Source organism: Hypanus sabinus, chromosome 28 (genome assembly GCF_030144855.1).
Source record: "Hypanus sabinus isolate sHypSab1 chromosome 28, sHypSab1.hap1, whole genome shotgun sequence".
NCBI classification, from domain to species: domain Eukaryota; kingdom Metazoa; phylum Chordata; class Chondrichthyes; order Myliobatiformes; family Dasyatidae; genus Hypanus; species Hypanus sabinus.
This window is the reverse complement of record NC_082733.1, coordinates 35154520-35180477: the sequence shown is the minus strand read 5'-3', so window position 1 is coordinate 35180477 and position 25958 is coordinate 35154520. Positions and strand designations below refer to the sequence as shown.

General features: G+C 42.8%; 1 protein-coding gene across 1 annotated transcript in view; it reads right to left on the bottom strand.

Moving 5' to 3' along the window:
• The window catches only part of LOC132382577 (repulsive guidance molecule A-like), a 58351-nt gene extending 34734 nt beyond the window's left edge, over positions 1–23617 (bottom strand). The window contains exon 1 of the mRNA XM_059952918.1: positions 23362–23617. Within this exon, the coding sequence (XP_059808901.1) occupies positions 23362–23375 (14 nt within the window). The 5' untranslated portion in view covers positions 23376–23617. The remainder of the gene's footprint in view (positions 1–23361) is intronic.
• Between the last annotated feature and the right edge of the window lie 2341 nt (positions 23618–25958).

Here is a 25958-nt window from a genome sequence, read left to right as displayed (position 1 = left end):
GGGAAGGGGGCAGGGAGAGGGGAATCATTGGGAAAGGGGGAAGGGAGGGAGGGGGAAACACTGGGGAGAAATTCTGTAATGATCAGTAAACCAATTGTTTTGAATCGAATGTCTTTGTCTGGTGTCTCAGGGTTGGGTGTGTCTCCACCTACACCACCCCACACTCCTGGCACTTCTTCTCTTCCAGTTGTCCCACAAACCTCCCATGGTGCTCCACACTTGCCATTCCCAGCATCCTTTGCTCTCGCCCTCCTCTCCACCTTGACCAATTTGGTACTGTGCAAAAGTCTTAGGCACCCTCATTATATACATATATACACACCTTAGACTTCTGCACGGTACTGTAAATGTATATGGCAAATAACGTTGATCATTGACCCTTAGTATGTTTTTAATACATTGACACAATTGGGTTTGAATATTCGCTGCTGACTATATGCACACAGTTAGTTATAGATTGATAGAAAATAGCACATTGTACGGTGCCAGGCAGCATCTACGGAAAGGATATAAAGATGAGGCCTGATGAAGGGTCGCAGCCCAAAAGCCCAACTCTTTTTTTCCTTTGCATAGATGTTGCCTGACCTGCTCAGTTCCCCCAGTGTTTTGTGTGGGTTAATCTGGATTTCCAGCATCTGCAGAATCTCTTGTGCTGGAGATGTCAGCGTTCTTGTTCACTTGGGAGATTGACTTGGCCGGGTGCAGATAGTTTAAGTTGTTTATCAGCTATTTGTGGAGTGTTCACAGAAGGATATATCCATCTCCACTCTGAAACATTTATTGCAGTGTTTGCTTTTACATACTTCAGTGTAGGATTTTGCTGCTGAGATGGGAAAACATTTTTTGAATGGCAAAAGCAGGTTCAAGAAGGTGAAACCCTAATTTCTTGCTGCTTTCCTTCTGGATAGCTCTGAGTGGGCTTAGTGAACAGTGAAGTCCCCTTTAACTAGCTCCGACAATGTGATAGAAATTCATTTGGCTCTTCGTTTTAAGTTTGGTAGAGGAAAGTTTAGGGGAGTTGTCAGAGCTTACACAGACAGGGAGGGTGCCCTGCTGGGGGTGGTGAAAGAGGCAGTTACTTTAGGGGCATTTAAGGGACTCTTAAGTGGATGTAAGAAAACTGGAAGGTTATGTGCTGTGCAGGAGGGAGCAGGTTTTTATAGGTTGTCATAATATCAAGGCTGAAGAACCCTTATGTTCAATGTTGTACAGTGAATGAGCACTATGATATCAGCTGACTATGGCAATCCTCTCCATTCAGTTACATTCAAACTAAAATAAATTCCTACCGAGGGCAGCACACACAAAACACCAGAGCAACTCAGGTCGGGCAGCATCTACGGAAAAGAGTAAACAGACAACGCTTCAGCCAAGCCCCTTCTTCAGGAATGAGAAGGAAGGGGGAAGCTGTCTGATTAAGAGTGGGGATTAGAGGAAAGTGGGGGGCAAATTTGTTCTCCGGAAGGAGAAATTGATATTCATGCCATCAGGTTGGAGGGTACTAAGACGGAATATAGGGTGTTGCTCCTTCACCCTGAGAAGGGCCTCATCTTGGATGAGGCCCTTCTCACCATGGATCAACATGATGAAACTCAAATGGGAATTGGATTCCTACCCAATATGTCTTGCTCCAATCACTAAACAGCCACTTCTATAATATGTTTGAGAACATTTCTTCCCTTACAATGCAAATATTTAGGGGAACCTATTCTATTTCTTTCTGGGGCAGGAGAGGTCAAGTTGAATGAGAAGCAGAGAAAGAATTTGAAATAAATATTGATTGATAAAACAACAAAGACTTGGATTTATATAACACCTTTGCTTCCCTCATGACGTCCCAATGCTCATCATGGCTTATGAAGTACCTTTAGTTTTGCCTTTGTAAAGTTGCTGAGTGATTGGCCTGTGCTGGGGGCAGGTCTTTCAACTTCAGACTACCCTTGCTCAGGTGACCCAGCCAGTAATGATCAGGCCCTGGCTTGAGTCCCAGCAGAGTTGGTCCACGGGTCACACCTCTTGATCCATAGCCATCTGGAGGCTCACCCAGCAGCCTCTTTGACGGCCCTCATGGCTCTTTCCTTTGCAGCCCCCATAATGCCAAGGAGAGAGTAGCGATCCGCCAGCAAAACCTCTACACTCCACCTCTACAGGCTGGCATCGTGCCCTCCATGCCTGTCTCTGGCACTACTCTACCAGTTCCTAATAGTTGGATTTCTTACGCTCAAACGCCTTCTCAGTCTGGTCTTCCCAAGACACTTAAGATAAAGGCGAAAGGTGCTGTGATTTTTGACGTTAGCAAGCAGTATATCCTCTGGCTTACTGTAATATCACAACACCTTACTGGAGGTCCCTCAGATTTTCCGGAATGTTCCAATGAATACATTCCAGATAAAATGAAATTTTTGTTTAGAGGAGCTGAGTCTGGGGTTGGACTCTGCAGAGGCACTTCATTCTCTGCTTCTTTTCCTTTTCCTGAAGAGGATGGACGCCTCTTAAAGTCCAAGCCATCATGAGAAGTGGAAGTGGGTAAGACTGGCCAACAGGGCTCTGGTGAAGATGTCCAGTCCAGTCTCCTGTACAGTGGATACAATGGACTGCAGAAGCACTGATAAACTCCAACCATACCATTGACTTCAGAGGATGATGTAGACGGGAGGCCATCGATGGCCTACGCTCCACTGGGAGCTAAGGGCCTAAGTGAGTAAATAAGAAGAGGATCAACACAACTAGCATCTCTGTTTAGCCTGGTCCACACTGAAGTTAATCCAAACCTTTGTCAAATTCCAGGTCATTTGCAGACAACAGCTAACTGGACAAGTAATCCCAGACTGTTATCCATAGGTGTGTGTTTGATTAAGACATCTGAAGAAGTTATATCCAGTTAATTAAACTGATATTGGAGTAAAAGACTGATGTTTGCAAGCATTGAGGACATCTTCAAAAGTTGATGCCACTGGAGGGTGACATCCATCATTAGGACCCTCGTCATCCAAGACATGTCATCTCATTACTATCATCAGGGAGGAGGTACAGATGCCTGAAGACACACATTCCATATTTTAGGAACAAGTTCTTTCCCTCCCCCATCAGATTTCCGAACGGACTATGAACCCATGCACACTACTTCACTACCTTTTGGTCTCTTTATACGCTACTTATTAATTTTTTAAATATATATTTATTATAATTTATAGCATGCTTTATGTATTGCACTGTACTGCTACTGTAAAACAACAAATTTCATAACGTACTACTCAGTGGCTGCGTTATTAGGTATACGACTGGACCCCAGTATGGTCTTCTGCTGCTGTGGCCCCTTCAAGTTTCAATATGTTGTGCATTCAGAGATGCTCTTCTGCACACCACGGTTGTAACACGTAGCTACTAGAGTTACTGTCGCCTTCCTGTCAGCTGAACCAGTCCGGCCATCCTGATTTTACTTCTCTCATTAACAAGGCGCATTCATCCACAGAGCTGTGGCTCGCAGGCTGTTTCCCTGTTTTTCACACCTTTCCCTGTAAACTCTAGAAACTGTTGTGTGTGAAAACCCAAGAAGATCAACAGTTTCTGAGACACACTATACCACTCTGTCTGGCACCAGCAGTCACTCCACGGTCAAAGTCACTCAGATCACATTTCTTCACCATTATGATATTTGGTCCGAAAAACAACTGAACCTTCTGGCCATGTCTGCATGCTTTTATGCATTGAGTTGCTGCCACATGATTGGTTGATTAGATATTTGCATTAATGAGCAGGTGTACAGGAGGTACCTAATAAAGTGCCCACTGAATGTATGTTACTGATAATAAATTTGATTCTGATGGTCATGATCATATTGGAAAATTCTGTTGGTTCACCCATATCTTTTTGGGAGGAAATTCTGCTAATTTATGCAACCTGACTCGAACCATTGCAAACTTCCTGATTCTCAGCTGCCTTCTGAAATACCTGTTAAAATCTCTTAATTTCAGGAATGATAGTGATCTTTAATATAGGAAGATATGATAGTGATGTTTAAGGGGGATTTATGTTGACACATTCAGGGAATGGAGGGATATGGATCTTGTGGTTTAGTTTGGTGTGGCCCCCCAAATCCTAAGAACTTTCTACAGAGGCACAATTGAGAACAGCCTGACTGGCTGCATCACTGCCTGGTATGGGAACTGTACTTCCCTCAATCACAGGACTCTGCAGAGAGTGGTGTGGATAGCCCAGTCCATCTGTAGATGTGAACTTCCCACTATTCAGGACATTCACAAAGACAAGTGTGTAAGAAGGGCCTGAAGGATCATTGGGGACCTGAGTCACCCCAACCACAAACTGTTCCAGCTACTACCATCTGGAAAACGGTACCACAGCATGAAAGCCAGAACCAACAGGCTCTGGGACAGCTTTTTCCACCAGGCCATCAGACTGATTAATTCATGCTGATACAATTGTATCTCTATGTTATATTGACTGTCCTGTTGTACTTACTATTTATTATAAATTGCACGTTGCGCAATTAGCTGGAGACATAACATAAAGATATTTACTCCTCATATGAAGGATGTAAATAATCATGTCGATTCAGTACAGACATTGTGGGCCGAGGGGCCAGTTCCTGGACTGTACTATTCAGTAGTACGTCCCATGTTTTAATTATTAGGGATAGGCAACAAATACTGGCCTTGTCAGTGACGCCCATATCCTGTGAATAAATAAAAGAAATCAGTTTGAAGTTCTTGATCTATTTGTTCCGCACACATTCCACACACCTTCTTATAGAGTTGGCTTGCAGTGACTTTTGGGCCATGCCAGGGATTGGAATGTGTGCTTACGCTGTGAACAGTTCTGAGAATCACAGATTATTATAGAACATTGAGAGTACAGCACAGGAATAGGCCCTCCAGTCCGCGAAGTCTGCTCCCTGCACAATGCCAAATTTAACATAATTTCAGCTGAAAGCAGAATACAATGCCAGTATTCTGAGCAGTGTGGAGAAAGAGAGGGTTTACATCCGTAGATCCCTCAAAGTTGCTGCAAAGGTTGTTATGGTTGTTGAGAATGGTGTGCAGGCCTTCGTTAGTAGGGGGATTGAGTTGAACTTTACACTCAACTTCAGTAAGACGGAAGAGCTGACTGTGGACTTCAGGAAGGGTAAGACAAAGGAACGCACACCAATCCACACAGAGTGATCAAGTGGGGAGAGTGAGCAGTTTCAATTTCCTGGGTGTCAAGATCTCTGAGAACCTAACCTGGTCCCAACATATTGATGCAGCCATAAAGAAGGCAAGACAGTGACTATATTTCATTAGGAGTTTGAAGAAATTTGGGTATGTCAACAAAAACACTCAAAAACTTATATAGGTGTACTGTGGAGAGCATTCTGACAGGCTGCATCCCTGTCTGATATGGGGGTGGGGCTACTACACAGGACCGAAAGAAGCTGCAGAGGGTTATAAATTTAGTCAGCTCCATCTTGGGTACTAGCTTACAAAGTACCCAGGACATCTTCAAGGAGCAGTGTCTCAGAAAGGCAGTTTCTATTATTAAGGACCCCCAGCACCCAGGACATGCCCTTTTCTCACTGTTACCATCAGGTAGGAGGGACAGAATCGTGAAGGCACACACTCAGTGATTCAGGAACAGCTTCTTCCTCTCTGCCGTCCGATCAAACATTCAACCCTTGAACACTGCCTCACTTTTTTAATATTTCTGTTTTTGCCTGAAATTTAACCTTTTCAATATACCTATACTGTAATTGATTTACTTACATGTTTTTCTTCATCTTCTATATTACGTATTGCATTGAACTGCTGCTGCCAAGTTAACACATTACATGTCACATGCCAGTGATAATAAACCGGATTCTGAGCCACGAGGTAATGTTTGGTTAGACCACACTTGGAATATTATGTTCCGTTGCAATCGCCTCATTTCAGAAAGGATGTGGAAACTTTAGCGAGAGTGCAGAAGAGATTTACCAGGATGCTGCCCAGTTCTGATGCTCTAGAGAACATAATCAAAGTTTGTCCAACCTCACCTTATTGCTCATGTCTTCAAATCCAGGCAGCATCATAGTAAAGCTCTTTTGCACATTATGACATAAAAGTACTCAAAGTACAGTGCTGATGCCCTACACCACCAGCCAACTATTTCTGTATCTCAGACCAAAATTTGAAAATTGAGGTCTATTGATCCTTGAGTGATTTGCTAATGGAAACAGCTTTGTTCTACTGATCATATCCAAGCTAGTTACAATCTTGTGTCAAACTCTCAGCTTTCTTTGCTTCAAGGGGAACTACCCCACCCTCCCCAATCCAACCTTGCAGTAGAAATTGTCCTTCAAGGCTGGTGGTGGTCTCATTTGGGCCTGATTGAACACAGTGAGAAACAGGAACGGGCTGATAAAGCTAAGGTCACAAAGATGCCACAATCAAGTCTTTCCATCTTCTCATTGGTAATCTTCTTCCAGTAATCCTAAGATTGGGAAGGCCACTAACAACTAGAGAAACAGTTTATATCAATTAAATTAGTTAAACTGAAATGCCAAGATAAAGTGGGCATGGGGAGGAATAGAGGGTACAGCCTCAGAATAGAAGTACATCCCATTACAACAGAGATGAGGAGGAATTTCTTTAACCAGAGAGTACTGTATTTGTGGAATTCATAGCCATATACATCCTTGGAGGCCAAGTTCTTTGAAATGCCTGTAAGGAGTTTGTACGTTCTCCCTGTAACCACATGGATTTCCTCCGGGTGCTCCGGTTTCCTTTCACATTCCAAAGATGTACCAGTTGGTAAGTTAATTGCTCATTGTAAATTGCCAGGAATAAATCGGTGTTTACTGGCTGGCTTACTCTAGCGTGTTATATGTCAATAAATAAATAAATAAAGTGGATGTTGATAAGTTCTTGATTAGTAAGGATGCCAGAAGTTACAGGGAGAAAATGGAAGAATTGGGTTGAGTGGGAATACTTTATAAATTAGCCTGGATTGCGTGGCGGAGCAAACTTGATGGGCCAAATGGCCTAATTCTGCGTCTATGGCAAATTGATCACTTCAGTTTGTATTGTCTCCAGAAAGTACTGACGCACCTGTTGGGCAGCAGAGTCATAGGTAGACATTATCCTTTGAAAAGTGAGATTGCTCTGCTCTCCCTTATTCCAATGCTTGGTAATGTGACTAGTGGGAATTCTCATAATCAACAACAATGCAGTATTTATTTGGCAATGCAATGAAAAGTTCCAAAATGCTTCACAGGTGGACTATCAAAGAGGCTAACATAAAAGGCACAGAGAGAAATACTTACATTTCTATAACATCAAGGCACAGAAAGAACGACTTGAATTTCTATCACACCTTTCATGATTTCAAGGTCTTTCAAACAGCCCCACAGCCAATCCCTTGAACTCATTGTTGTTAAGTTCTCACGTGCCCGTAGTCTGATTCTTTTTACCACTATGGTACCCGGGGAAGGCACCACGGTAGCGTGGCATTTAGTGCGACACTATTACAGCTCGGGGCGCCGGAGTTCAGAGTTCAGCTCCAGCGCCCACAGTCAGGAGTTTTGCACGTTCTCCCTGTGATTGGGTGTGTTTCCTCCCACAGTCCAAAAACGTACCACTTAGCAGGCCAATTGGTAATTGTAAATTGTCCTGTGATTAAGCTAGAGTTAAATCGGTGGGTTGCTGGGCAACGTAGCTTGTTCGGCCGGAAAGGCCTGTTCCGCGCTGTATCTCTAAATAATTAAAAATACCCTATGGGGTAATTTACGGTGCTGAGTTAACTCACCAATACCTCTTTGGGATGCAGGAGGAACTTAGAGGACCAAGAGGAAATCCACATGGCGAAGAGAGGATGAACAGACTCTAACACTTACAGTATGTGACTAAGATCAAACCCAAGTTCGTGCAGCTGAGAGACAGCAGCACTAACTGCTTCACCATCACACTGCCTGTTGTCCGGTAAGGGGCAGCCCTCTACCTTAGACAATCCATAAGCCTATTAGGTATAGGAATAGAATTAGGCCATTTGGCCCATCCAGTCTGTTCTGCCATTAATTCCCAGCTCAATTTATTCTTCTACCTCATTCTCCCACTTTTTTTCTGTAATCTTTACCCCTCTTTACAATTTAAGAACTGATCAATCTCTGCTTTAAATACACACAATGAATAGGAAACAAATTCCATAGATTCACCACCCTCTAAGTGACAAAATTTCTCTTTATCTCAGTTCTAAGAGGACATCTCTTTATTCTGAGCCTTCGTATCCCAGAATCTGCTGCTAATAGATATACCCTCAGCATGTCCACACTATCCAGGCCTTTAAATACTTGGTTGGTTTTGATGAGATCTCCCCTCATTCTAACTCCTTTAAGTATGGACCTGAAGCCAAAAATACACCTTATATTGTATGTTAAGCCTTTCATTCCCTGAATCATTCTGGTAAGCCTCCTGTGGATCCCCTCTAGGGGCTAGCACATCTTAGATACGGGGGCCAAAATTCCTCACTATCTTCCGAGTGTTGTCTGATTAAGCATCTTATAAAGCCTCAGCAGCCCACCTTTACTTTTATGTTCCAGACATAAATAACCCATCCTATTATCAGCTTTTTTAACATTTTTTATTTTATTGAGATACAGTGCAGAATAGGTCCTTCTGACACTTCAAGCAACCCCTGATTTAACCCTAGCCTAATCATGGGACAATTACGATGACCAATTAACCTACCAACCGGTACGTCTTTGGACAGTGGGATGGAACCGGAGGAAACCCATGTGGTAACGGGGAGAACATACAAACTCTTTATAGACAGCAGCGGGAATTGATCCCGGGTCGCTGGTACTGCACAGCGTGCTAACCACTACACTACCCAGCCGTGATGATGTTGATAGAGGAATAAATATCACACAGGGATATTGAGGTTAAAATTCTGTGAAATAATGCCACAGAGAAGAAGGCTCACTGAATACAGGGTAGTTCCTCCTTACCACACACTAGTGCCAGCTTAGATTTTGCACAAGCCCAAACAGGACTTTAGGAGGATTAAAAAAAAGATTTGTTTTATTTGTCACATGTACTGTTTATCGAAACATACAGGAAATGCATAATTTGCATCAATGGCCAACACAGTCCAAATATGTTCTGGGGGCAGCCTGCAAATGTTACCAGGCTTTCAGCACCAACATAGCATGCCCACAACTCACTAACCCCAGCTCGTACGTCTTTGGGATGTGGAAGGGAATTGGAGCACCTGGAGGCAAACAGCGCAGCCACAGGGAGAACGTGACAGAATTGGACGCTAGCTGCCACACTACTGCGCTGCTCCAGTTAGTGGACCAATACCTTCGGGAAAATACTACAGCAGGCAGCTGAAGCCTAGTTAAGGAGGTGCACCCTAGTGAGTGCTTGAAAGGAGGACGAGCATGCGGCTGAGCTCATTGGAAGGTTAAGCAGAGGGAATACAAAGCATTGGCTGCCAATGGTACAGAGATGAAAACTGGAGATGCACCGGGCTCCACACTGATGCTGGAGGTTTAAGAGATATGGAAATGAAAAACAAATGCAAGGAAATCCTGGAAAACAAGTGAAATAAGTGGGTAGCATAACACTCTACAGCGCCAGTGATCGGAGTTCGATTCCCGCCCCTGTCTGTAAGGTGTTTGTACATTCTCCCTGTGACACTGGCTTGGTTTCCTCCATCTGCTCCGGTTTCCTCCCGCAGCCCAAAGACTTATGGGTTAGGGTTAGTAAGTTGAGAACGTGCTACGTTGGTGCTGCAAACACGCCGATATGCATGGGCTGCCCCCAACACGTATTCGGACTGTGTTGGTCGTTGATGCATTTCACGGTACGTTTCACTGTCCATGAGACAAGGAAAAATAATCTGTTAAAGAGAGAAATCTGGCATAGCTGGAGAGGAGCTAGAGTGAGCCAATGAACACAGGAGGTGGCAGATGAAAGGGACTTGGCTCATGTTGATTTTGTAATCATAACTTAATTTAAGCAATTATTGGGGTAAAGGTCTCAGACAGATTATTGGTCTTCCAGAGTTATACATTGAATTAGTTCCAGACCGTATCCGAGCTAATGCCCAAAAATCTGAAACAGCCAGAATATCTACAATTTATCTAATTGAAAAAGCAATTCCATCTTATTTGAGCTTTGCAAGGATTCTTCTGATGCAGTCACCAGCCTGAAGGATTTTCAAAGCTGAGTTTTAAATAATTCATATCTCACCTGAGAATAACTTGCAAAAGTACTGTGAGGTTTTTTTAAACTACTTTCAAAATTTGAGGGAGGGCGGGCGGGCTTTAGACAAGCACAGACTGTGCAGCACTTGTTTATGTCTCTATAAGAGTAATTTCCTTTGAAAGCGAATTTTATTTTATTTATTTAAGTTAGGGATACAGCACGGTAACAGGCCCTTCCAGCTCAAAGAGACCCGTGCCGCACAATTACAGCCAAGTGACCTATTAACCTACTAATCCGTACGCCTTTGGGGTGTGGCAGGGAACCAGAAAAACCACACAATGCAAGCCCCTTTCAGGCAGTGGCGGGAATTGAACCTGGGTCTCTGGCTTTGTAAAGCATTACACTGCTACACTCTTGTGCTGCCCCAAATAGAGAATTATAACAATATTTTTATACAGCACTTTAAATCTAACAAAATTGATTTGAAGTACTTCATAAGTGTCCTCAAAGATAAATACTAAGACATGTAAGGAGATATTATTTATTTAAGGCAGTTCAGAGGAACAGGCCATTCTGGTCCTATGAGTCACATAGCCCAGTTACTCACCTACTTAACACTAGCCTAGACACAGGACAGTATACAATAACTAATTTATTGACTAACTGGTACGCCCTTGGACTGTGGCAGGGAACCAGAGTGCCTGGAGGAAACCCGTGTAGTTCATGGGGAGAACGTACAAACTGCTCACAGATGACAGCGGAATTGAACTCGGGGGGGTGTAATAGCATCACGCTAATCACTACACCACCATGGCGCCGATAGACAGGGCTGAAGGAGATTTTAAGAAGAAGTGAAAATGAAGAGGGATTTAACAACAGTTTCACAGGGAAGGATGGTGGCTGTTCGAACGTGAGAGGCATCATTAAATCTGGGGATGATCAGGAGCCAAAGCTGGAGGAGCACAGAGATCTTGCAGGGTTGTGGGATTGGAGGAGATCAAAGGGATTGTGGGTTATTCAAGTTCAGTCAGTCTCTGGAAATATTTATGAAGATGGTGCGTTTTAAATTGTAGAGTCTATCTGAAGCTTGCAAGGGGTTCAATTTTCAGTTATAGCCATCCCCAGGTAACAAACAGGTTCCGTTTTTACAGGCGCCATGAGTTGATTTTGGCCATAAGTGGAAAGACACACAAATGCCACTCAGTATGCACAATGCATCAAAAGCACATCAGACTGATAAGAAAGAACAACTACTAAAAGTGCAGAGAGAGAGAGGAAATTATACTCAGTGGCTACATTTTTAGGTACCTCCTGTATCTAATAAAGCGGCCACTGAGTGTATGTCCATGGTCTTCAGCTGCTGTAGCCCATCCACTTCAAAATTCTAAGTGTTGTGAGTTCAGAGACGTGCTTTTGCGCACCACTATTGTAATGTGTGGTTATTTGAGGTACTGTTGTCTTCCTGTCAGCTTGAACCAGTCTGAGCATTCTCCCTGGATCTCTCTCATTAACAAGGCACTTTCGCCCACAGAACTACCGGACACGGGATAATTTTCATTTCTTGCACCATTCTCTGTCAACTGTAGAGACTGTTGTGTGTGAAAATCCCAGAAGATCAGCAGTTTCTGAGATTCTCAAACCACCTGGTTTGGCACCAACAATCATTCCACTTGATCTACATTTCTCCTCCGTTCTGATGTTTGGTCTGAACACCTGAACCTCTTGACCATGTCGACATGCTTTTATGCATCGAGTTACTGCTGCATGATCGGCTGATTAGATACTTGCATTAACAAGCAGATGTACCTAATAAAGTGGGTATGGAGTGTAGTTCAGCTGTTCGTAGGAACAAAATAAGTGTTTGCTTTGGAGTTCTGTATTTAATAATATTAAATCTAATCATTTTGGATTTGGATTTAATAATATCGTTGGAGTTTGTTTGTATGTCTGTATATCAGGTGTTCTTAATCTGGGGCTGGCCTTTATTTCAGCTATTGAAGTGACACAAAAGAGAAAGAAAGCTCCTTGAAAAGGAATGATTTGAAAAGAATGACTAACATAAGCTCAGTGCCTTTCACAAAGGTGGAAAGAACACTTGGTGTCGTAAGAAAGTATGCATTATATGAATGTTTATTATTTTCTTGTTCCTCCTTTGTTGGAATGTCCACCTATTATTAAGGAGGAATAATAGATGGACATTTATTATGTCCATCTATCTCCTCCCAGTACTGCCAGTGTATTATCCTGCAACGTGACCCTTTGTGGATAACTTCACTCACCACAACTCTGAACTGATTCTACAACCTACAGACTCACTTTCAAGACCTATTTACATCTCCCATTCTCGGTGATTCTATTTACACAGCTTGACTTCCTTTGGTGTTTGTCTCTCTTTGCTTATGTATAGTTTCTTGTAAAATTCTATCTGTGTTTCTTATTTCCTGCAAGAAAATGAATTTCAAGATAGTAAATGGTACCATACACGGGAAATATTTTGATTATGAATTTACTTTCAGCTTTGAATCCAGGGAGTGAGGTGGAGCCCAGAAAAATTTCAGTGCTAGAAATGATGTTCTATTTGTTAACCTGTTCCCCAATAAAATTCTTTCCTTAAAGATTAATGCTCTTGAAGACATTCTCAGTGGAACTTGATATAATGACCAAAAAAAAACATTAATGAGCAGAAAAAACGGCATGAAACCTGCAGTGTGACATTTACAGTGGTGTATATACATTCAACGTAAGAACATACATATGGTGAAAACCAGTCAGGAACAGATAGAGTGAAAGTGTGTCGTCTCTTTCCCAGGCTTGGGGATTTAAAACTACAGGACGTGCAGTAGGTTTAAAGTGAGAAGGAGAGATTTAGTAGGAATCTGAGGGGCAACTTTATCACTCGTATATGAAAAAGCTGGAAGAGGAGGCTGCTGAGCCAGGTACGTTAATAACATTTAGACAGGAACATGGATTGGAAGGGTTTGGAGCAGGGATTCTCAACTTAGGGCCCAAGGACCCCTTGCTTACTGGTATTGGTCCTTGGTATAAAAAAGGTTGGAACCCCTGATTTAGAAGGATATAGACTAAATACAGGCAAATGGGACAGAATTATGGGAACTGTGCTGAATCACTCTATGGCTCCTTCTTTCTATGAAAGCATGGCAAATCTGAACTTTAACACTATCTATGAGGGGTGATTGATAAGTTCATGACCTAAGGTAGAAGGAGTCAGTTTTAGAAAACCTAGCACATTTATTTTTCAGCATAGTCCCCTCCTACATTTACACACTTACTCCAGCGGTCGTGGAGCATACAGATCTTGGACCTCCAGAAAGTGTCCACAGATGGGTGATTGATAAGTTTGTGACCCAAGGTAGAAGGAGATGAGTCATACAGCTCTCGTTAAATGCACATGCATTTCAACTCTTTATGCAGAAAGTTTAAAGTTAATAAACCATCTCCTTCTACCTTAGGTCATGAACTTATCAATCACCCCTGCTGTGGACACTTTCTGGAGATCCAAGATCCGTGTGCTCCATGAGCGCTGGACTAAGTGTGTAAATGTAGGAGGGGACTCTGTTGAAAAATAAATGTGCTAGGTTTTCTAAAATTGACTTCTACCTTAGGTCACAAACTTATCAATCACCCCTCGTAGTTTCAAAGTTCAAAGTAAATACATTATCAAAGTACATAGATATCACCATATACAACTCTGGGATCAATTTCCTTGCAGGCATTCACAGTAGAACAATGAAATACAATGGAATTAATGAAAAACAACACACACAAAGACAGGCAAACAACCCATGTGTAAAAAAAAAGACAAGTACAAAAATAATAAATAAACAAGTAAATAAATAATGCTGATAATACAAGTTGTAGAGTCCTTGAAAGTGAGTCTATAGGTTGTGCTCAGTGATTGGTTCAGTGTTGGGGTGAGTGAAGTTATCCATGCTGGTTCAGGAGCCTGATGGTTGAAGAGTAGTAGCTGCTCGTAACCCTGGCAGTGTGGGTACCTAAGGCTCCTGTTCCTCCTTCCTGATGGCAGCAGCAAGCAGAGAGCATGACTGGGATGGTGGGGAGTCCCTGATGGTGGATACAGCTTTCTTGTGGCAGTGTTGCTTGTAGATGTGCTCAGTGGTAGGGTCTGCTTTTCCTGCGATGGACTGAACTGTATTCACCACTTTCTCTACACTTCAAAGTTCAAAGTAAAATTTATTATCAGAGTACATATATGTCATCATATACAACTCTGAGATTGTTTTACTGCGGGCATACCTAGCAAATCTATAGAACAGTAACTGTAAATTGTAAACATCAGGAACGATAAACTGTAAAGAAGTGGTGGAAATGCAGAAATAAATAAATAGCAATAAATAATGAGCATGAGTCCTTAAACGACTGTAGCTATCCCCTTTTGTTCATAAGCATGATGATTAAGGGGTAGTAACTGTTCTTGAACCTGGTGGTGTGAATCCTGAGGCTCCTGTACTTTCTGCCTGATGGCAGCATCGAGAAAAGAGCTTCGCCTGGGTGGTGAGGATCTTTGATGATTGATGCGGCTTTTTTACAGCAACGTTTCATGTAGATGTACTCAATTGTTGGGAGGGTTTTACCCATGATGTACTAGGCCGAATCCACTACCTCTTGTAGGATTTTCTGCTCAACGGCATTGGTGTTCCCATTCAAGGTTGTAAAGCAGCCAGCCAGCAGCACACATCTGTAGAAGCTTGCCAAGGTTTTCGATGACATGCCGAACTTCCACAGACTTCTGAGGAAGTAGGGGTGCTGTCGTGCTTTCTTCCCAGTAATATTTATATGATGGGTCCAGGATAAGTTTCTGTACAGGCAAATGGGAGTGGCTTTTATGGGATCTATCCTGTAACTCTATGGGTCCTCACGTCTGTCCTCCTTTCACTGAGACTAGGGCAAAACTGAACCTTGACTCCATTCCTTGCCTTGACTATTTGCTTATTGAGATCCAGCGTAGAGTAGGCCCTTCTGTCCCTTTGAGTTGTGCTGCCTGACTTAACTCTAGCCTAATCATGAGACAATTTACAATGACCAAATAACCTACCAACTGGTACGTCTTTGGACTGTGGGAGGAAACCAGAGCACTCGGAGGAATCCCACGAGCTCAAGGATTATGATGTTGACACCTTGTGTTCATTAGCAATAGAATATAACTACAGATTGAACAATTAATTACTTCCATTTGGTGAGCTCACAGCTCATAGGGCCAGATTTAAATGGCTGTGCACTATCATGGGTCTACTTATTGGAAGAGAAAATACCAGCATTCAGCTATGCCTTTCACAATCTCACTGTATCTCAATGGCCCTTCTAGACAAGGAAGAAAATACATTGGTGTGGGAATTCCTTTAAGTCAGGGTTTCTTAACCATTTTTATGCCATGGACACCTTTGGTAGTCTGGTGAAGCCTTCTCGGGATAATATATTTCAATATATTGAGTAAAGTACATAGGGTTACCAAATAAACCAATTATATTCAAATATTGTGATGAAAATATTAAATTTGTAATATAATAATATGTACTTCTTTATTAACACATTAAATAGGTCCCATAATTTCAAATTAGCAATGAACATGCTATAAACAATACTTTGAAATTTTTTTAACAACTGTAATGTGATAGGAAAATATTTGTGATCTCTATTGGTGACAAAGTCATAGGTACTACTAATGCTACTATGGTTTGTTGCCTGCATTCATAATTGAAGGAAAATGCTAAATTTCTGTTAGAAGTTAGTGAAAACAAAGATGTAATTTTTTTCCCCATCCAAGTTCTCGGACACTCTGGAATCTGTCCCCGGGCCTCTGAGGGGCTGGACCTCAGGTTAAGAACCTTTGCTTTAAGTGGAGAGTCACAATAAAGGGTTTATGACTAAGCTTTGACTTGGCAACAGTGATTGCGTTCTTCCTCTCTGTGCCTTGCGGCGTATCATGCAGAAACCTTGCCGTTTCTTTAGCATTTTGTCTGTTTTTGTTGACGAGGCCGAGTTGCCAGCTCGACATTCAATCTAGCACGGATGGAAAGCGTGCAAGGAACCGGCTGGATCTGAACCTGGGACCAGTCCGGTGCTGATGCCACCACACCACTGGCCGGCAACAAAGGTGATAGAAAGCCTTAAGTTAAACGTTTATCTAATATCCAATGCTTTAAGTTACCCTGTTTATTTTTTTGCTGAAGAGCACCTCATAGCTTAAGTCTAGTTATTGTGCTCGGTGTCACTGAACCAGACAAAAAATGCAAACCACAATATTTTCCCAAATGCAACAGTGATGGAGACATCAAATTATATATATGTTGCATATTTTTATGATAATCGGAAACAGACAGCCAGCTGTATTACTTTGCCAGTTCCTCGCAGTCAAGGATTTGATATCCCACCCACTCCACTCAAAGTTCATTCAATAGAAAAAAAAAGAAAACTAGTTCCATCACGGGCACTAGCCTCCCCAGCAACTGGAACACATTTAAAAGGTGATGCCTCAAAAAGGCGGCATCCATTGTTAAGGACTCCATCACCCAGGACATGCTCTCTTCTCAATGCTATCATCAAGGAGGAGATACAGGAGCCTGAAGACTCACTTTAAACATTTTAAAAACAGCTCCTCGCCTCTGCCCGTCAGACTTCTGAATGGACAATGAACCCCTGAACACCAGCTCAGCATCTTTCCCTCTTTTTTTTCCGCACCACCTAATTAATTTATTTTTTTAAATACATACTATTGTAATTTATGGTTTTTATTATTCTGTATTGCAATGTACTGCAGCTGCAAAACAACACATTTCATGACATATGCCAGTATATTAAACAGACAGGAATCAGCCATTCAGCCAGTTGATATTGTGTGAGTACTTGAAAGATCATAAGACCATAGGACACAGCATTAGGCCATTCCATACATTGAGTCTGCTCCACTAGTCCATCATGGCTGATTTATTATCCCTCTAAACCCCATTCTCCTATCTTCTTCCTGTAACCTTTGATGCCTTTACTAATCAAGAACCTATCAAGCTCTGCTTGAAACAGTTGTCAGAGGCAATGAAGTCACCAGCTTCTGGCTAAAGAAATTCCTTCTCCAAATAAAAGAGCTCAATTAGCCCAGTCCCTTGTCTTTTGCTCGCTCCACAGCAGTTTTCCCCTTTGTATGTGTCTTCACCGCTTATCCAGTCAGTGCGTTTTTGAATAAAGCACTGGTGATTGAAATAACTTATTCTTTTAACAATTATCTTCAATCTACTATTAAAAACATAGATGAAATATTGAAACACAAGTGCTAAGCAAACCCTATGGTCCTTCCACCAAGTTGGATAACTTTAATGCAAAGAGCCAAGATGACAGTCGCAGACTTCCTCTCTCAATAGGACACTTTGCCGTACGAACAGACAAGCTTGCTGGTAGGGGGTTCACGCAGAGACGTTGGGGTGGTGACAAGCTGCCCAAGGAATGGGCAAGACGAAGAACGATGAGAGGTTTTTGAAAGAAGGGAGACTGGTGGCGGCATGGCAGCGTAGCAGTTAGCACGATCTCTTTACCGTGCAAGCGATCACTGATCAGAGTTCGATTCCCACACAGTCTGTAAGGAGTTTATACGTTCGCCCTGTGATCTGTGGGGTTCCTCGGGGTGTTCTTGTTTCCTCCCACATTCCAGCGACCTATGGTTAGGGTTAGGATTCTGGGCATGCTATGTTGGCACTGGAAATGTGGCGATGCTTCTGTGCTCCCCCCAGTACAAGCTTTGGACAGATTGCATTGTTTCCTGATGCAAAATTCACTGTAAATTTTGATATTTCAATATATGTGTGACAAATAAAGCTAATTTAAAAAAAATCTTTTGCAGTTAGCTTCAAAGATGGAATTATAGACTCACAGAACATTCATAGCAGTGGAGAAGGCAATTCAGCCCATCGTGTGCATGCTAATTGTAAACGAGCTGCCTAGTTCCATCCCTCAGCCTGTAATTACACCTCCAATTGCATTTTAAACGTGCTAAAGGTTTATTGCCTCAACCAGCCTCTCAGACAGTGAATTCCAGACTTTTACCACCACCTGGGTGAAAATCACTTTCCCTCTCACCTCGCTAATCCTTTCATCAATATTTTAAATTCACGCCTCTTGGTTTCTGCCCCATTTGCTAAGCAAATAACGATCCATCTTATTTTCTCTGTTAAGGAACCTCATAATTTTACACACCTCAGGAAGTCTCCCTCAGTCCCCCGTGTTCCAAAGCACATAACCCCAGCATGCTGTTATGATATTCCAGTCCTCAGGGACCAAGTTATATCCTGGTTGTGAATGTGGTGCCTTCCAATGGGATGTACGCCAGTGACATGGGCAACAGCTGATCTCCAAGTTGCACAAGGCTTATTGGGGACAGAATCATGTTCGATTTGTGGTTTGGCTGGATGAAACAGAGGTCATACGAATACAGGGCTAGCAGCACAGAAACTGTTTGCTTGGCCCATCCAGTATCTGTTAGTCGAGATCAGTCTCATTATCTACCTTATATTATCTAAACCCGTCAGCATGTCATATAATATAGACCATGACAGTACAGGTCCTTTGGTTCACAATGTAGCGGCAACCTTTTAACCTACTCTAACAGCAATCTAACCCTTCATGCCTCACCACTGCATAGCGTACATTTTTCTTTCATCCGTATTCCTATCTAAAGTCTTCAAAATGTCCCTAAAGTCCCTAATACCACCACCCCTGGTAGAGAATTCCCCACACCCACCACTCTCTGTGTAACAAACTTACTCCTAGCTTCTCCTCTGTACTTTCTTCCAATTACCTTAAAGTCATGCACCTTCGCATTAACCATTTCCGTCCTAGGAGAAAATCTCTGGCTGTCCACTTCATCCATGCCTCTTATTATCTTATACACTTTATCAAGTCACCCCTTGTTGTCCATTTTCATTGTCTTCCTATCATTTTCTTCCTTGCTTGTTGTCCTTCAACTACCTCTACACCTCATACCCTGGAGAGAAAGGACGCCTGTCCTAGTATGCGATGTCACCTCCGGCGGGCTGGGCGGATGAGATCTACAGTGAGATCCGTGAAACAACAAAATAATGCAATGCTCCGTGGAGAGCAAAAGGCAGGGAAAATTACAGAAGACGTCATGGTCACCTAGTGCAAACAAGGAAGACCCCAGTTTGTGACGCTTGTTTGTACCACTGAACCTGGACTTCTGAGTCAAGAGAGTGGAACTGCCCCAGTGTAATGGCTTTTCAACTTTAGGAACTTTTCCGCATTGGTTTCTTGTCATTGTTGGACATGATGGACAACCACCACAACCACATCTACACAATTTGTCTCACCAGTGGTAAATCCGCTGTTCTTGGGCTAAAAAATGTCGTTCTTGACCCCCCCCCCCCCCAGCTGGATTTAATGGTAACCATGGTAACCATCTTTGACAAGTAAAAACAACGTAAAACAGTTTTCTCAATAAATCAGGCATCCATTGCATTCAAAGTAACACACAACAAAATACTGGAGGAACTCAACAGGTCAGGTAGCATCAATGGAAAAGAGCAAACAGTTAATGTCATGGGGTGTGATCCTTCTTCAGGACTGAGAAGGGGGAAGCTGTCTGAATATAAAGGTGGGGGTAGGGGAAAGAGGCTAGTTGGAAGGTGATAGGTGAAACCAGGTGGGTGGGAAAGGTCAAAGGCTCAAGAAGAAAGAATCTGGTAGGCGAGGAGAGTGGACAGTAGGAGAAGGGAAAGGAGGAGTGGACACAGGGGGAAGTAATAGGCCGGTAAGAAGTGAAAAGTCAAAGTGGGGAATAGAGGAGGGGAGGGGAATTTGTTCACCAGAAGGAGAAATCGATATTCATGCCATCAGGTTGGATGGTATCCAGACAGAATATAATGTGTTACTCCTCCACCCTGAGGGTGGCCTCATCTTGGCACAAGAGATCAACCTGTTGGAACAGGGATGGGAATTGGATTCCTACCCAATATGTTTTACTCCAATTACTGAAGAGCCATTTCTACAATATGTTTCTTACCTTACAATGCAAACATTTGGGGGAGCCTATTCTGGCGCAGGAGAGGTTAAGTTGAATGAGAAGCAGGGAAAGATATTGAAATAAATATTGTTTTATGAAACAACAAAGACTTGCATTTATATAACACCTTTCCAAAGCTCAAGAGGAGGCCATGGATCGACACGGCAGAACGGGAATGGGAATGGGAATTAAAATATTTTGCCACCGGGAAGTCCCGCTTGTGACGGACAGTGTGAAGGTGCTCTTATGTCCATTTTAACCTTTCTGATAGGATATTGGAGAACAGTAAAGATAAATACACAGTCAATATTGGTCAGAAACTGTTGGAATGAAAGTTTAAGTGTGTGGTACATATCAGCGTAATCATGCAATAATAAGCATTTATGATTTATATAATTTTCAGATCTCATTTTAATGATCCCATTTCCCTCGGAGTGTATATCCAATTTAGAAAATCTGTTTAAAATGTCAACCAATTTATAAAATTATACATTTCACTACATGCAGCCAAAAGCCAAATGACAAGGTCTGAAGTTTGTCTCAGAATGTTCCAGCCTGCTCATTTCCCTCAAGTCCACATTTTAAGCCTTGTTAATTTTGTTCACTCACAATCTATATGATTAACTTTAGAATATTTGAGTAATTGCCCTCAACCAGCAACAAAATGTGCAATTTATCCTTAAGTCACTCAATGCGCAATGCCCAGTGAAATCAAGCAAACTGCAGCAGTAAGCAAGTATGTAAGAGGAAACTTGAAGTGGTCTTTTAGTTTTAAATTGATTTTATTGCATGTTGGAAAAAGCACAGAATGCTATGATTCAGCATCAGCTGTTGTGTGGGCAAAGCAAACAAAGGATGGTTAACATGACAAGAAGAAAACTCTTGGACCCAACTTAGGATCCCATTTTAAAACCATGGGTGCAGGCAGTTGAAGTCCACTGGATGTTACTAACACCATTTAATGAAATTTACAAGGTTCAACAGGCTAGACACAAGAAGCATGTTTCTCTGACCAATGCTGTATGACCAGGGATCATGATCTCAGAATAAGATATAGAAGCAGAATTAGGCCATTCAGCCCATTGAGTCTGCTCTGCCATTTCATCTGTCAGATTTATTATTCCTCTCAACCCCATTCTCCTGCATCCTCACCATAACCTTTGACACCCTTACTAATCAAGAACCTATCAATCACCATCTTTGGGCTAAAGAAATTCTTCCTCCTAAAGAAAGAGCTCGACTAGCCTACTCCCACCTCTTTTGCTTCACTCTACAGCAGTTTCTTTATAACTGTGTGCCCCCGTTCCCTCCTGAACTCTTTATTGAATTTGAATAATTGGCAGTTTCACACAGAGGAGAGCTTGCAAGAATCAGCTATTGAGGCAATATAAGACAATATGACAAAGGAGGAGAATTAGGCCATTCAGCCCATCGAGTCTGCACTGCCATTCAATCATGGCTGATTTATTATCCCTCTCAGCTCCATTCGCTTGCTTTCTCCCTGTAACCTTCGATGCCCTTACTAATCAAAAACCTATCAATCTCTGCTTCAAATATACCCTATGAACTGGCCTCCAAAGCTACCCGTGGAGAATAAGGGATAGGCCATTCAGAGCTGATAGGGAAAGTATTTCTTCACTTAGGGGTAAACTGTCTGCCCTGAGGGGCTGTGCTTATTCCTGTGTTCAGGAGGTCGCTGGATAGGAAGGCAACCTAGAGACATGGAGTATGACAGGTGAAGGATCAGTCATGATGAACGGCTAAGCAGCCTTGAGGGGCCAAATTTCCCTCTCCCAACGTAGATAATGTCACAGAGAGTCCAAGCCCCTCTAAGAGGACCACAACCTTGCTGTAGGGTTTGGAGGCTTGAGTTCCTCAGTGACCGGGAGGCTGAAGCCAGGGCTTTGTGCTTCGGCTGTTGGTAGGGTCAACCAAGCCAAATAGGTCAAGGCCAGACTAAGAGTGGTCCACCAGTCCTCCAGGCTCAGGGCTAACAAAACTGTTACAGAAACAGCAATGACGAGTCCTACATCAGAGTGCGGCGGTCTTCCCGACTCTCCACCGAGGAAGTGCATGACTGACCGAGAAGGAAGCGGCGAACGCCGCCGGAGACGGAGGATCTTCACCGCCGCCCTAGACGCCAGCGGCGTTACGGGCAAAAGAAGAGTCCAGGCCACTTGTTCTCGTCCATCTCCCGTAAGGTGTCGCTGTTCGACTCTATACACCAGTGACTGGTTTGCCCACTCTTTTCACACGAAATGTTAATCTAGCCCCGGTTGCATTTCTACACTGAGGAAAAAGGAATGGTTGAGGGGGGGAAACAGAGAGAGAGAGACCATTCCGAGAGCCATTTAAATCGGATCACTCCAGCAATTAGAAGACATAGGCAGTAATCAAAACATCGCCACCTCTTCAATATGCAACCAACAAAACCACAAATATGCATCCAACTACCAAACACTAACCATCTGGACTGCCCTGTTCTGGTGTCGATAATCGCAGAGCCTTCGGGCCATTTACAAATATCATCTGCGCCAATCTAACGTTGATCAAAGTTTAGCGCGTGTGAAATTTACCAAAGACTCACTTTAGCGTGTAATTTTATTAATAGGAAGAGTAAAATCCAATGAGAATTAACTCGGCATGATTACCAGAGAATGTCTCTTAACCAACAATTGTTATTTTTAAACGCGGTGCTCATGCCTTTACCCGCTAGTGCACTTGTTTAAACGAATTCAAATCGCGCGTCTCAATTAAGGTAACCCAGCATCGAAACGCAGCAACGCCGAGTTCTGCAAAGATCCAACTTCAACGCGGTAGAAAAAGAAAATGCAATTTTTAATATATATATAAAAGACTGAATCCCACACACAAAAAAAACTCAAATGCACACAGAAGATTAAGCCAGAAACCGCGCAGAAGTCTGGAGATAATTATATACACACACTGAAACTGATTGACAGTTCCAACGAAAATCACGCAAAGATATCGAAATCTATCTTGTCTGAGACAGCACACGGGCGATTAGAGCACTTTGCGTCTTCCTACTATTACACGACAGCACCGCTTAGACAAATTAATTTCGCATCTTGCTTCGGGTGATGTTGAACTTCCAGACCCCTTCTGCCCGTTGCTTACCTTGGCTGAGGCATGTAAGTCTGTACCCCGGGTGGGTTAATGACAGCTTCTGGTGCTCTGTGCTCAGACCCTGGGTTGGGAAAAGGAAGCTTGTCTTATGAGATTATCTTTCTTTTGCCCCCTCTTTTTTTTTTCCTTGCCGTGTGTCTATCAGAAGGCTCACGCACTCCAGAGCGTTCCTTATCTGGCTAACACAGGGTCCCGATATTAGTTAGGGTGGGGGGATTTTACATACGGCTCGTCATATACAAACAGCGATGAAATGGAGAGAGAGAGAGAGAGAGAGAGAGTTTCAACAATATCCACGTGTTAAGAGCTTCGTTAAAATGCAGAGAGCGGGAGGGAGGGGGTGTAGAGGGCAGCGCAGTTCCAACACAAGCTAGGAATGCGATTCATTTGATCGGAGGCCAGAAAATGTGTCACCAACGGAGGAAAGGGGACGTGGGAACAGAGAAAGTGGCAGCTCCGCAAACCGCGCACACACGTACAACAGAGAAACATTTAATTACACACACACACACTCATTCACACACACACACACACACAACAGAGAAACATTTAATTACAGTGTGTGTACACACACACACTCACTCACACACTCATTCACACACACACACAACAGAGAAACATTTAATTACAGTGTGTGTACACACACACACTCACACACACACTCACTCACACACACACACAACAGAGAAACATTTAATTACAGTGTGTGTACACACACACACACTCACTCACACACACACAACAGAGAAACATTTAATTACAGTGTGTGTACACACACACACACACTCACTCACACACTCACTCACACACACACACACAACAGAGAAACATTTAATTACAGTGTGTGTAGACACACACACACACCTCCCCCCCCCCCCCCCCCCCGGAGTGGGACGGACGGTGTGAAGAACATTTTTTAAACTGTCGGGCCGTGTTCTCGCATCTATTTTGATCGTTCTGCACAATTGGTTAGATAAAGAAATACAGACGAAAGGGAACTGAAACTTGTCAAGGATTTACAAGGGATGGATAATAAGGCAGGTCATAAATTCTACCGTAAGAGTTTGCGCGTGCGGTATGGAAATCATAAAAATCCACGGGTCGACGCCGGCCCTCTTATCGAAGGATAGCATCAAGCTAATGAATTCTCAAAATGCAATAAGCACCGATTGCCACGGCTTGTAGTGAGTGGTTCGCGCCGCTCTGGTCAGAATACGACAGTGAAAGGCGTTAGAAATGTGCGCGTTGAGGTTGGGAGGCGTGAGGCAGTTCGGAGCGAGAACAACCCCTTCGACCTCATCCCGTCCAGACTGGAAAGCAAGCAATCCTCCAAAGCCATACTATAGGCAAGCATCGCTGAGGAAAAGCTGCAGTGTTAGAGGAACTTAATAGCGATTATCTCCCTGAGCAATCGCTCACTTTTTCCCAAAAATATACTTTATTCACAATTATATATATATATAGATATATGATATATAACGTGTATAATATATGCATATCTGATATATATGTAGATATATATAGATTGGTATATTATCATGAATAAAGTCTATTTTTTGGGAAAACAGCAATTACTGAGTGCAAACACGAGGAAATCTGCAGATGCTGGAAATTCAAGCAACACAACACACAAATGCTGGTGGACTTCAGTCCTGACGAAGGGTCTCGGCCCGAAACGTCGACATTGCTTCTCCCGATAGATGCTGCCTGATCTGCTGCGTTCCAACAGATTACTGAGTGTACGTGTGAGTTGAGAGTTAAGGGGCAAAAGTTTAGGGGTAACATGAAGGGGAACTTCTTTACTCAGGGAGTGGTAGCTGCGTGGAACGAACTTCCAGTAGAAGTGGTAGAGGCAGGTTCGATATTGTCATTTATAAAAAATTGGATAGGTATATGGACAGGAAAGGAATGGAGTGTTATGAGCTGAGTGTGGGTCAGTGGGACTAGATGAGAGTAAGTGCTCAGCACCGACTAGAAGGGCCGAGATGTCCTGTATTATGATTATATATTTGTGCTCTCCACTTCAAGGTTCAACGTGCTGTGCTTTCAGAGATGCTCTTCTGCATACCACTGTTGTAACTTTGAGTTACTGTTGCATTCCCTTCAGCTTGAACCAGTCTGGCCATTCCCCCCTGACATCTCCCATTAACAAGGTTTTTCTTTGTTGTTTTTTGTACCATTCTCGGTTAAACTCTAGAGTGAAAATCCCCAGAAGTTCAGCAGTTTCTGAGATACTCAAACCACCCCGCCTGGCACCAAGAATCATTCCAGGGTCAACCTCACTTAGATCACACTTCTTCCCCATTCTGATGTTCGGTCTGAACAAATGAACCTCTTGAGTCTTGACCGTGTCTGCATGATTTATGCATTGAGCTTCTGCCACATGATTGGCTGATTAGATAGTTGCATTTTAATGAGTAGGTGTACCGGTATACCTAATAAAGTGGCCACTCTGTGTATAAAGAAAGAAACAAGAAAAATCTTTATATTCGTGGCCCATACTTATAGTAGTGTAATTTTTTTATGAGAGAAATAAGAAGAGTAACAAACACAGCACCACTGTGACTCATGAGGCTCAGTGGAGTTAT